The sequence below is a fragment of the Ranitomeya imitator genome, chromosome 3, assembly GCF_032444005.1.
Source record: "Ranitomeya imitator isolate aRanImi1 chromosome 3, aRanImi1.pri, whole genome shotgun sequence".
Taxonomy (NCBI): Eukaryota; Metazoa; Chordata; class Amphibia; order Anura; family Dendrobatidae; genus Ranitomeya; species Ranitomeya imitator.
Genome location: NC_091284.1, coordinates 151562556 through 151576910, shown reverse-complemented (window position 1 = coordinate 151576910; position 14355 = coordinate 151562556). Strand labels below are relative to the sequence as shown.

The following is a 14355-nucleotide window of genomic DNA, read 5'->3' as shown; positions in this document are numbered from 1 at the left end:
GCGGTGCATTATACTATATAAATGACTATGGGATGCATTATACTTTATGGAGGACTATGGGTAGTGCATTATACTACATGGAGGACTATGGGGAGTGAATTATACTATATGGATGACTATGGGGAGTGAATTATACTATATGAAGGACTATAGGGTGCACTATAGTATATAGAGGACTGTGTGAGAAACATTATATTTGGATGGCTATATGGGAACCTTTATACTTAATTGAGGACTGTGTGGGGACCATTATTCTGTATGCAGGCAATTATACAGTGAGAAGGTTTGTGTGGGGTCCATCATACTGTCTGGGGGCCATTGCACTGTTTGGAGGACTGTGTGGAGGACAATTATACTGTTTGAAGGGCTGTGTGGGAGTCTATTGTACTTTGTCTCTGCATGTGCTTCATCCATGCATATGTCGGTATACTGTGTGGGGGCCATTGTACTGTTTGGAGGACTGTGTGGAGGCCAATTATACTGTTTGAAGGGCTGTGTGGGAGTCTATTGTACTTTGTCTCTGTATGTGCTTCATCCATGCATATGTCGGTATGTAATGGCTCTATGTATGCATGTCGGTATGTATGTGCTCCACTTTTGCATGTGTTGGTATGTATGTGCTCCATCTATGCATGTGTCTGTATGTATTTGCTTCGTGTATGCATGCATCTGTACATAGGTGCTGTGTATGTATGTGCTCTGTGTATACAAGTATGTGTGTGGAACATACAGTTTGTATATACGTGAATGTCACATACTGTCACATACTGTGTTTAGCATCCACATTTATAAATACCAGTAGCACGAAGTGTAAACATCAGTAATTGCCGAACGAACAAGCAACATGCTGCCTATTCATCCGGTGATTGGATTGTTCATGCCAGAACAAATATAATTGTTCTCAGCAGCACATCGCCCGGTGCAAACTGCAGATGTGCTGTATGGTGACAGATTGATCTACTAGTGATCACTCTGTCCCCATCATTTTTCCGCAGCCAGTGTAAAGAGGCTGGGAAAAAAGCATTGAATGACTTCAATATTCAATATTGTTGATCTCGCTCATTTAGCGGCCTGAATTCCGCGCATATGAATGCAACATAAATGTTTGTGTGATGGGGCAATATGTTAGCATTTTAAGCCCCACATTAAACTTTTGTCCAGGGCCCCACTTTGTTTAAAACTGGCCCTGTACACAGAGTATTCTGCATACATAAAATCTATACTACATACACACAATTTACACTATATATAAGTAATCTATGCTATATACAAATCTACACTACAGTGTATATACAAAGTCTGTGTTTCATCTGAGGGATTGTCAGTCTGTGAAAAATCAGACCACACTTGTCCAAAGTAGAGAAGATGGAGAATTTTTTTAATTATTTTTTCAATCTTCTCCTCATGCCAGAAAATCTGATTACACTCTGGTCACAATCCGAGTGTGTTTAGCATAATTTGACCAATTTCCTCAGATGAGTGAAAATACGGTCGACCATAGCCTAAGAGGCGGATTAGGAAGCAGGAAGGCGCTATGGAGGTGGACGTGTCAGTATGCAGCTTAACAGAGATTCTGAGCAACATACTTGTAATCCGGGGTGTGACGACTCAGTGTCAATGAGGAAGATCTGGCCCATTGTGTGGGGGTGAACTATCAGTTATGCTGCCAGATGTATTATTCCTTTGTTCAGTAAGTCAATGTACATGAGCCATTTGTTTTACGTGAGACTATCCAATGCCCCTAGTTTGCTAATATGTGTAATGCCTTCTGATTACAGATTATATCAGCTCCCTACGGTGGGCTAGTCTGCATCATTTAGAGGACAATTATGCAGTACTAGCTGAAGAGCCCGGCGTTGCCTGGGCATAGTAAATATCTGTGGTTAGTTATAGCATGTCACTTCTCTTATTTTCCCATCACGTCTCTCATTTTCCCAATCACATCTTTAATTTTCCCCCTCACATCTCTCATTTTCTCCCTCACACCTCTCATTTTCTCCCTCACTCCTCTCATTCCCGCCTAACACTTGTCATTTCGACCTCACATCTGTCATTTTCCAATCACTACACTATTTTCCCTCACTCCTCTCATTTTGCACTCACACCTTTTCATTTTCACCTCACACCTCTCATTTTCACCTCAGTATATACATGTTTGTCATCTCCCTTATATATAGTATACACCTGTATGTCATCTCCTGTATATAGTATATACCTGTATGTCATCTCCCCTGTATATAGTATACACCTGCTGTGTGTCATCTCCCCTGTATATAGTATATACCTGTATGTCATCTCCTCCTATATATAGTATATACCTGTATGTCATCTCCTCCTATATATAGTATATACCTGTATGTCATCTCCTCCTATATATAGTATATACCTGTATGTCATCTCCTTCTATATATAGTATATACCTGTATGTCATCTCCTCCTGTATATAGTATATACCTGTGTGTCATCTCCCCTGTATATAGTATATATCTGTGTGTCATCTCCTTCTGTATATAGTATATACCTGTATGTCATCTTCTATATATAGCATATACCTGTATGTCATTTCCTCCTGTATATAGTATATACCTGTAGGTAATCTGCTCCTGTATATAGTATATACCTGTGTGTCATCTCCTCCTGTATATAGTATATACCTGTATGTCATCTCCTCCTGTATATAGTATGTACCTGTATGTCATCTCCTCCTTTATATAGTATATACCTGTGTGTCATCTCCCCTGTATATAGTATATACCTGTGTGATCTCCTGTATTAGACCTCGTTAACACGTTATTTGCTCAGTATTTTTACCTCAGTATTTGTAAGATAAATTAGCAGCCTGATAAATCCCAAGCCAACAGGAAGCCCTCCCCCTGGCAGTATATATTAGCTCACACATACACATAATAGACAGGTTATGTGACTGACAGCTGCCGTATTTCCTATATGGTACATTTGTTGCTCTTGTAGTTTGTCTGCTTATTAATCAGAATTTTATTTTTGAAGGCTAATACCAGACTTGTGTGTGTTTTAGGGCGAGTTTCGTTTGTCAAGTTGTGTGTGTTGAGTTGTGTGTGGCGACATGCATGTAGCGACTTTTGTGAGATGAGTTTTGTGTGGCAACATGCGTGTAGCAACTTTTTGTGTGTCGAGTTGCATGTGACAGGTTAGTGTAGCAAGTTGTGTGCAGCAAGTTTTGCGCATGGCGAGTTTTGCATGTGGTGAGTTTTATGTCTGGTGCCTTTTGAGTATGTGCAAGTTTTGTGTGAGGCAACTTTTGCATGTGTTGCAAATTTTGTGCATGTGGCAATTTTTCCGCATGTGCAAGTTTTGCGTGTGGCGAGTTTTCCATGAGGTGAGTTTTGCACTTGTGGCGAGTTTTGCGTGAGCCTATTTTTTGCATGTGGCGAGTTTTGTGCGTGGTGAGTTTTGAGCGGCGACTTTTGTGTTTCGACTTTTATGTAGCGAGGTTGGTGTATGTGTGGTGAAATGTGTGCTGAGGGTGGTATATGTGTTCAAGCTCGTGGTAGTGTGTGGCGCATTTTGTGTGTGTGTTCATATCCCCGTGTGTGGTGAGTATCCCATGTCGGGGTCCCACCTTAGCAACTGTACGGTATATACTCTTTGGCGCCATCGCTCTCATTCTTTAAGTCCCCCTTGTTCACATCTGGCAGCTGTCAATTTGCCTCCAACACTTTTCCTTTCACTTTTCCCCATTATGTAGATAGGGGAAAAATAGTTTGGTGAATTGGAAAGCGCGGAGCTAAAATTTCACCTCACAACATAGCCTATGACGCTCTCAGGGTCCAGACGTGTGACTGTGCAAAATTTTGTTTCTGTACCTGCGACGCCTCCAACACTTTTCCTTTCACTTTTTTCCCCATTATGTAGATAGGGGCAAAATTGTTTGGTGAATTGGAAAGCGCGGGGTTAAAATTTCACCTCACAACGTAGCCTATGACGCTCTCAGGGTCCAGACGTGTGACTGTGCAAAATTTTGGTTGCTGTAGCTGCGACGCTTCCAACACTTTTCCTTTCACTTTTTTCCCCATTATGTAGATAGGGGCAAAATTGTTTGGTGAATTGGAATGCGCGGGGTTAAAATGTCACCTCACAATATAGCCTATGACGCTCTCGGGGTCCAGACGTGTGTCTGTGCAAAATTTTGTGGCTGTAGCTGCGACGGTGCAGATGCCAATCCCGGACATACACACATACACACACACACACACACACACATTCAGCTTTATATAGTAGACTAGCTGAAGAGCCCAGCGTTGCCTGGGCATAGTAAATATCTGTGGTTAGTTATAGCACCTCACTTCTCTTATTTTCCCATCACGCCTCTCATTTTCCCAATCACATCTTTCATTTTCCCCCTCACATCTCTCATTTTCTCCCTCACACCTCTCATTTTCTCCCTCACTCCTCTCATTCCCCCCTAACACTTGTCATTTCAACCTCACATCTGTCATTTTCTGATCACTCCACAATTTTTCCTCACTTCTCTCATTTTGCACTCAGACCTTTTCATTTTCACCTCACACCTCTCATTTTCACCTCATCACCTGAGTATATACATGTTTGTCATCTCCCTTATATATAGTATACATCTGTATGTCATCTCCTGTATATAGTATATACCTGTATGTCATCTCCCCTGTATATAGTATATACCTGCTGTGTGTCATCTCCCCTATATATAGTATACACCTGAATGTCATCTCCTTCTATATATAGTATATACCTGTATGTCATCTCCTCCTGTCCTCCTGTATATAGTATATACCTGTGTGTCATCTCCCCTGTATACAGTATATATCTAAGTGTCATCTCCTCCTGCATATGGTATATACCTGCATGTCATCTTCTATATATAGCATATACCTGTATGTCATCTCCTCCTGTATATAGTATATACCTGTATGTCATCTCCTCCTGTATATATATGTACCTATATGTCATCTCCTCCTCTATATAGTATATACCTGTGTGTCATCTCTCCTGTATATAGTATATATCTGTGTGTCATCTCCCCTGTATATAGTATATACCTGTGTGTCATCTCCTCCTGTATTAGACCTCGTTCACACGTTATTTGCTCAGTATCTTTACCTCAGTATTTGTAAGCTAAATTGGCAGCCTGATAAATCCCCAGCCAACAGGAAGCCCTCCCCCTGGCAGTATATATTAGCTCACACATACACATAATAGACAGGTCATGTGACTGACAGCTGCCGTATTTCCTATATGGTGCAATTGTTGTAGTTTGTCTGCTTATTAATCAGATTTTTATTTTTGAAGGATAATACCAGACTTGTGTGTGTTTTAGGGCGAGTTTCGTTTGTCAAGTTGTGTGTGTTGAGTTGCGTGTGGCGACATGCATGTAGCGACTTTTGTGAGATGAGTTTTGTGTAGCAACATGCGTGTAGCAACTTTTTGTGTGTCGAGTTACATGTGACAGGTTAGTGTAGCAAGTTGTGTGCAGCAAGTTTTGCGCATGGCGAGTTTTGCGCGTTGCGAGTATTATGTGTGGTGCCTTTTGAGTATGTGCAAGTTTTGTGTGAGGCAACTTTTGCATGTGTTGCAACTTTTGTGCATGCGGCAATTTTTCCGCGTGTGCAAGTTTTGCGTGTGGCGAGTTTTTCATGAGGAGAATTTTGCACTTGTGGCGAGTTTTGCAAGAGCCTAGTTTTTGCATGTGGCGACTTCTGCGCGTGGCGAGTTTTGAGTGGCGACTTTTGTGTTTTGACTTTTATGTGGCGAGGTTGGTGTATTTGTGGTGAAATGTGTGCTGAGGGTAATATGTGTTCAAGCACGTGGTAGTGTGTGGCGCATTTTGTGTGTGTTCATATCCCCGTGTGTGGTGAGTATCCCATGTCGAGGCCCCACCTTAGCAACTGTACGGTATATACTCTTTGGCGCCATCGCTCTCATTCTTTAAGTCCCCCTTGTTCACATCTGGCAGCTGTCAATTTGCCTCCTACACTTTTCCTTTCATTTTTTCCCATTATGTAGATAGTGGCAAAATTGTTTGGTGAATTGGAAAGCGCGGGGTTAATATTTCACAACATAGCCTATGACGCTCTCGGGGTCCAGACGTGTGACTGTGCAAAATTTTGTTGCTGTAGCTGCGACGCTTCCAACACTTTTCCTTTCACTTTTCCCCATTATGTAGATAGGGGAAAAATTGTTTGGTGAATTGGAAAGCGCGGGGTTAAAATTTCACCTCACAACGAAGCCTATGACGCTCTCAGGGTCCAGACGTGTGACTGTGCAAAATTTTGTGTCTGTAGCTGCGACGCCTCCAACACTTTTCCTTTCACTTTTTTCCCCATTATGTAGATAGGGGCAAAATTGTTTGGTGAATTGGAAAGCACGGGGTTAATATTTCACCTCACAACATAGCCTATGACGCTCTCGGGGTCTAGACGTGTGACTGTGCAAAACTTTGTTGCTGTAGCTGCGGCTCCTCCAACACTTTTCCTTTCAATTTTTCCCCATTATGTAGATAGGGGCAAAATTGTTTGGTGAATTGGAACGCGCGGTGTTAAAATTTCACCTCACAACGTAGCCTATGACGCTCTCAGGGTCCAGACGTGTGACTGTGCAAAATTTTGTTGCTGTAGCTGCGATGCTTACAACACTTTTCCTTTCACTTTTTTCCCCATTATGTAGATAGGGGCAAAATTGTTTGGTGAATTGGAACGCGCGGGGTTAAAATTTCGCCTCACAATATAGCCTATGACGCTCTCGGGGTCCAGACGTGTGACTGTGCAAAATTTTGTGGCTGTAGCTGCGACGGTGCAGATGCCAATCCCGGACATACACACATACACACACACATACACACACACACATTCAGCTTTATATAGTAGATATTGGAAATAACGAACAGTGAGGGAACAGCCAGGCTAATCTTTGCCCTAATCCTGTGGGACAGAATGCCCTGAAATTAGAGTTAAGGGATATAAAAAGGGCCTGCTCCTGTCACCAGTATCATTTTATGGGACGTCATCCCAGGGACTATGGTTCCAGCCAGTGGATTACATCGGCACGGCCACCAAACCGGATGCCAATACAGTTGAAAGCAATGATTGAGAAGACCGCGCCAGCTGATGCTTCCTCAACAATCATTCTCTCTTTGCATCTGACATCTCAGTGCAGCAGGCACGATAACGTCATTATTTTGCGCCCACTGTGAAGAGCCTCTGAGACCAGAGCTCCGTTGGATTGGGGAGAAGTGAGGTGTTTGGGGTTTTTTTTTTTATCTGGGGCCCATTCTACTGTGTGGAGGACTGTGGGTTCACTATATTGCATGGAGAACTGTGTGGAGCAAATTATGCTGTATGGAGGACTATGTGGGCCTATTATACTATTTGGATAACAATTGGGGCTTCATACTGTGTTGGGGTCACTATAACTTGCTGGGAGGTAAGAGTAGGGTCATCATTCCATGTGTGTGGAGGGTAATGTGGAGAAATTCACTGTGGGGGTATCATTCTATGTTTGGGGGCACTTTTGTTGTCATCATACTTTATGATTTGTATTATTCATTAATTTGAGGCTTTTTATCCTTTGATATTACATATTTAAATTGGGTCATATGTTTTTTACTGCCCTTACATAACAGATATTATTCCAGTATGCCCCATTTGTCATTGTCTTTTTATTTTATTAAAATGTACTTTGTTCATGGGACAACACCTTTTAAGTTTGTTTCCAAATGAAAAGGTTAATTGTTGTATTTGATAAGGAAAAACTTAAATTGCAGACATTTTTCAATAAATATCAAGGTCGGCCCGCAGCTTTGGCCAAGATTTAAATTTTGGCCCCCTCTGTATTTGAGTTTAACATTCCTGGTAATGTGAGTGTGCATGCTCTATGTGTTGTCAATCTACTGTAAGACATGAGCTGTGTGTGTGTACTGTATGCGTCTAATATATAAATTCTTTACATTCTTTAAATTATTTTTCTATTTCTGGATTTTTCCTTTAAAAAACATCTGGGTGCTATTTTATGCATGAGAGATGAAATTACGTTGCAGCTCTAATCGGACTTGTTTTGCTAGGTATGGATGCATCTGGTGGAGCTCGTACTATAAAGTGGCTTGGTTCACCTGGTGGACTTCCCCCTAATGAGACTACCTTTGCCTCAATCCTGCAAAAACAAGGATACTCTACTGGAATTATAGGTAATGCTTTACACAGTTAAAACCCTCATACTATTTTTCTATATATTGCTATTTAAAGACAAAGTTATTCTACTGGAATTATAGATAATATTTTTGACTGTACTCCCACTCTTCCTATATAGTTAATCATTAGTGATGACTGATGAGCGAACATGCTAATAGGCTATCCATGCATGTATTGCGACTGTCAAACAGCAGCAAGACATGCAGCCGTGGGGACTCAAACATTCTATTCGAGCACACAGAAGATCATCTATTAGGACACAAGCATGCTCTAAAAACACATAATCAGAGCACATTCGCTCATCACTATTTATCACACTTTATTCTATTTGTCCATATTTTCTGCCTTCCAAAGACCTTTTTCATAAGGTAACATAGTAACATAGTAACATAGTTAGTAAGGCCGAAAAAAGACATTTGTCCATCCAGTTCAGCCTATATTCCATCATAATAAATCCCCAGATCTACGTCCTTCTACAGAACCTAATAATTGTATGATACAATATTGTTCTGCTCCAGGAAGACATCCAGGCCTCTCTTGAACCCCTCGACTGTTTCCCAGTTAATATCCGGGTAGTTAAAGTCCCCCATAACCAGGACCTCATTATGGGCTGCAGCTTCATCTATCTGCTTTAGAAGTAGACTTTCCATGATTTCTGTTATATTTGGGGGTTTGTAACAGACCCCAATGAGAATTTTGTTACCATTTTTCCCTCCATGAATTTCGACCCATATGGACTCGACATCCTCATTCCCTTCGCTAATATCCTCCCTTAAAGTGGACTTTAGACAAGACTTTACATAGAGACAAACCCCTCCTCCTCTCAGATTTTTACGATCCTTTTTAAACAGACTGTAACCCTGTAATTTAACTGCCCAGTCATAGCTTTCATCTAACCATGTCTCGGTTATTCCCACTATGTCAAAGTTACCTGTAGATATTTCTGCTTCTAGTTCTTCCATCTTGTTTGTCAGGCTTCTGGCGTTTGCAGCATGCAGTTTAGAGGATTTTGTTTTGTTCCAATCTCATTGCTGTGGATTGTTTTAGAAATGTTCTTACCTCCCTTCTGAGTATGTTTTCCTGGTTCTTCTTTGTTCGAGTCTAATGTTTTTCTTCCCGTCCCCTCTTCTCCTAGTTTAACGCCCTCCTGATGAGTGTAGCGAGACTTCTGGCGAATGTGTTTTTCCCAGGTTTGTTGAGGTGTAGTCCGTCTCTGGCGAGGAGTCCATCGTACAAGTAATTCACACCATGGTCCAGGAATCCGAATCCTTGTTGTCTGCACCATCGTCTTAGCCAGTTGTTCGCATCAAGGATCCTATTCCATCTCCTGGTGCCATGCCCGTCTACTGGAAGGATAGAAGAAAAAACTACCTGTGCATCCAGTTCCTTTACTTTCTTCCCCAACTCTTCAAAGTCCTTGCAGATTGTCGGTAGGTCCTTCCTTGCCGTGTCATTGGTGCCAACATGTATCAGAAGAAATGGGTGGATGTCCTTGGAGCTGAAGAGCTTTGGTATCCTATCGGTCACATCCTTGATCATCGCACCTGGAAGGCAGCATACTTCTCTTGCGGTTATGTCCGGTCTGCAGATGGCTGCTTCTGTGCCTCTCAGTAGTGAGTCTCCCACCACCACCACTCTTCGTTGCTTCTTGGCTGTACTTTTTGCTGTCACTTGTTGCTGTGTGCCCTTTTCTTTTTTGCTTGCTGGTATTGCTTCATCCTTAGGTGTGCCATCTTCATCCTCTACAAAGATTTGATATCGGTTCTTCAGTTGTGTGGTTGGTGATTTCTCCATCGTCTTCTTGCTTCTTTTGGTCACATGCTTCCACTTATCTGCTTTTGGAGGTTCTCTGACACTTTTTTCACCTTCTGTGACCAGTAGAGATACTTCTGTTCTGTCTAGGAAGTCTTCATTCTCTTTGATGAGTTTCAAAGTTGCTATTCTTTCTTCCAGACCCCGCACCTTTTCTTCTAAAAGGGCCACAAGTCTACACTTCTGACAGGTGAAATTGGATTCTTCTTCTGGTCGATCTGCGAACATGTAGCACATGCTGCAGCTGACCATGTAGGTTGTCACATCTGCCATGTTGCTCCTAGATCCTGCTGACTTGCTGTGTGTTTTCCTTCTTGTGTAATCTACTCAGCCAAGCTTTCTTGCAATAATGTCCTACAGGCGGTTTGGTGATGCTTTCCAAGCAGCTGGTCCCGGCTGTACCCAACGATCTTCTTGCTTAGGGAGACTCTTCGCTTTTCCCAGAAGGCACCTGGAATATGCAAATTATCCTCCTCAAGCTTGAATCCCTGGTTACAAGCTTGAATCCCTGGTTCAAGATATACAGTGTAGATATGGTAGATATACAGTGCTTTGAAAAAGTGAACCCCTTGAACTTTTCCACATTTTTTCATGGTGCACCCAAAAATGTAAATGCATCTTATTAGAATGCATTAGGGCAGTGGGGGGGTCATGAACTGGGGGTGTTTGGTTGCCCCCAGTTCTTCATCAGGGATATTATTATATCCCACTTCCCTGTTCCAGATTGGAACTTGCAGCTCTTTGGCAACGCCCTTACCCTCAGGGCAGTCAGGGAACTGAACCTAGGATAATTAGTCATTAGGAAGGCTGCCTTACAATGTACTGGCTATTGGGCATGCTGCAGTGAGAGCTATATAACTACTCTTGCTCAGGTGGGAAATACAATTATCAAAGGCCATCCGTCGCTGCCAGTCTCCCCAAAAGCTTAGGACACTTCGCTGCCACCAGCTCCTATTTTTTATGATGAATAATGGGTCAGGAGCCAACCGAACAGTAGCGAGGACTTAGTTCGGAGGATGTTGGAGTACGTTTTAGAGCACGGAAAGCTAAACTAGTTAATATTATATCGTTTACTCCAAAAAAGATTAGGCAGTGTTTACAAAAGTATATAAAAAGATGGTACAAAAATGAGACAATTATAGTATGTACAGGGAATTACAAATAAAATGGTATTAAAGATGAAAAACACTTACAGTTATCTCAGACAATGGTAAGCCATGCGGTGGGGGGAGGGAGAGACATCCCAATGCATCAGGACAGCCTCTGGGAGCTGACTTCCTGGGCAAAGACTTTCTCCTAAAATAAGGTTGAATCTGTTATACCCTCTGCTCATGACATCACTGAGGGGCTGGATACGCCTCCCTTGGAAAGTTATGAAAAACCTTCTATTAAGCATAACTCAGGGTGGGAACCTCGTATAGCGACGGTGGGACTTTCATCATTCCGAGCATGAGATTAGCGTTAATTTGAATTCAAACATGACTTGGCTATGTTTCTTGGTTAAGCAGTAATACATTTCTCAGATTCTGCTGGTGCTGAAGCTTTGAAAACCCACGGGAGGGTAGCTCTACCGATGCAAATGCCAAAAATGTAAATTTCACACCTATACCAATAATCGATGCCATTATATGTAAGTTTGCAAGAACAAAGAGATTACCCCCGACCATGTGCTTTTGCACACAGCTGAGTGGGACTGCTCACAACACATTCTTGAGGGAGGGGGGAAGGAGTGTACGATTACATGCAGGCAGAGTGAGGGGAAAAGCTGTCTTGTACCAGCCGAAGGGGGCTGTCATCACCCACAGGCATATGCCTGCAATAGGAGCTTTGTGTTTGTACCAACAAATGCAGTGGAAAGTTCCGGAAGTGTAATTGGGACAAGAAATTCTACCTCCCAGAACTCCTCCATACGCACCTCGGCAGGTTTACCCCGGCGGGACAACCCATCTGCATTGCCATGCTCGCTGCCCTTTTTTTTTCTTCACGGTAAAGTCATACTGCTGAAGGGCAAGGCTCCAGCATAGCAACCTTCCGTTGGAACCAGACACCGTGTGCAGCCAGCTCAGGTGGTTGGGGTCGGTCAACACAGTGAAGGTGCATCCGTACAGGTAGGGCTGCAAATGTTGCAGGGCCCAAACCATGGCCAGGCACTCCTTCTCTATGGTGGAATTGGCCACTTCCCTCGGCAGAAGCTTCCGGCTTGGTTCCCCAAGTCCACCTGGCTGAGCACAGCACCGAGGCCAAACTCGTTGGCGTCTGTCTGTACGAGGAACGGCCAACTGCTTTCGATGGCTTTTAGCACCGGAGAACTGCAGGTGGTTGACCATCCGCTGGAAAGTGGCAGGGGCATTCTTCATGCCAAATGGCATGACCGTGGACTCGTACAGTCCAAAGGGTGTGATAAAGGCAGACTTCTCCTGTGCTTCGGGGCTCAGGGGAATCTGCCAGTATCCCCGACTCAAATCCATGATGGATAGGTATTTCGCATTTGCTAACCACTAATGCAGCTCCTCGATGCATGGAATTGGGTGCTCATCAGAAATGGTGATGGCGTTGAGCCCCCTGTAGTCCACACAGAACCAGGTGGTCCGATCTTTCTTTGGCACCAGGTGAGGCCCCATGCTCTTGGACCGTTGAATCACCCCCAGCTGTGACATCTCATCGATCTCCTGGCGCATAATATGCTGCTCCTTGTCATAGGGTGTCTGCCGCAGTGGGGCATGATTTCCAGTGTCCACTTCATTGATCGCTAACTCAGTCCTTCTGGGTCTGTTGGTAAACATGGCCTGAAAGGGTTCCAGCATGGATCAGAGCTGTGGATGCTGGGGTTCGGTCTAGCAAGGAGTTTACCTCCACATCCTCGATGGACCCACTGGCCTTGTCTTGGACCATCATGTCCAGGAGGGGTCTTCCTCCCCGTCCTCATGCAGGTTGCAGACCGGTAGGATGAAGGTGTCCCGTTCTGGATGACCCTTCATCATATTGACATGGAAAGCTTTGCGCCTACCCCGGGCGTGGTCGAGAGTGACCACGTAGGTAACTGGGTTGAAATGGTGTACAATGTATGGGCCTTCCCAGATGGCCTGAAGCTTATCCTTTGGAATGGGAACCAGCACCCACACCTTCTGACCCACCTTGTAGGTCCACTCCCAGGCGTTCTGGTTATACCAGTGCTTCTGGTCAGCCTGAGCCTGCGCCATGTCTTGCACCAACTGCGCCAAGGTCTGCATCTTGCAACGGAAGCACATGACATACTTCACGATGGACACTTTTGAAGGGTCCGGCTCTTCTTCCCAGGATTCCCTTACCAACCCAAGGGTCCCCGGACTCACCTGCCATACAGGAACTCAAAGGGGGAGAACTCCGTCGAGGCCTGCGGAACCTCTCGGTAAGCGAATAGCAGGTGTGGGAGGTACCGCTCCCAGTCCCCTTGGGTCTCAACCAGCATTCTTAGCATCTGTTTGAAGATACTGTTGAAGTGCTCACACACGCCATTGGTTTGGGGTTGATATGCACTCGATACCAGACGCTTCACCTGCATTTTCTTACAGGAAGCCTCCATTAGGCGAGACATAAATTGAGTCCCCTGGTTGGTAAGCATCTCTCTGGGAAATCCTACTTGTGAAAAGATAGCCAACAGTGCATCTGCCACCTTATCCACCCTAGTTGATGACAGAGCCACTGCCTCCGGGTACCGGGTAGCCTAGTCTACCACAGTGAGGATGTATTGCTTTCCAGAGTTGCTGGGGATGGCCAGTGGGCCCACATTGTCCACCGCGATCCTCTGGAAAGGCTCCTCTATCACTGGCAGAGAGATCAGGGGAGTTTTGGGACCAGGCCCTGACTTCCCCACTCTCTGACAGGTGATACAGGAGCAGCAGTGGTTTGTTACATCTGTCCCCATCTTTGGTCAATAGAAGTGTTGAGACAGCTGGGGCCTAGTTTTGCTGATCCCCAAGTGTCCAGCGAGTGGGATCTCATGGGCAATCTGCAACAACTCACCCATGAATTGGTACGGGACAAGCAGCTGTCTTTCCCTCAACCACTCCTTTTGGGATTTACTGGGAACTGTCTCCCGGTATAACCTCCCTTGTTCCCAGAACACCCTCTCCTTAACAGTCATGGAGGTGGGCATCTCGGCGGGGGTGTCTCAAGATCTCCAGGCTCACATCTGAGTGCAGAGCAGCCTGGAACTCCTGGCTGAAGGCAATCAGAAGTGACATCAGGGTCCCTTCCCCACGGGAACCCTCTGGGACCTGCTCTGGGTCCATTACCGGGTTCAATCACCCCTGTGACGGAGGTGGGTCTGGAAGGCAGAGCGTTATCTGCGTTCTGGGCACTCTGA

The 14355-nt window shown here is 44.3% G+C and overlaps 1 protein-coding gene across 2 annotated transcripts in view; it reads left to right on the top strand.

Annotated features, from left to right (window-relative positions):
* LOC138673027 (arylsulfatase H-like) overlaps window positions 1-14355 on the top strand; it is a 95993-nt gene that overhangs the window by 46743 nt on the left and 34895 nt on the right. For both annotated transcript variants that reach the window (XM_069761565.1, XM_069761566.1), the window contains exon 5: window positions 8072-8194. In XM_069761565.1, coding sequence (XP_069617666.1) covers window positions 8072-8194 — 123 coding nt within the window. The remainder of the gene's footprint in view (window positions 1-8071; window positions 8195-14355) is intronic.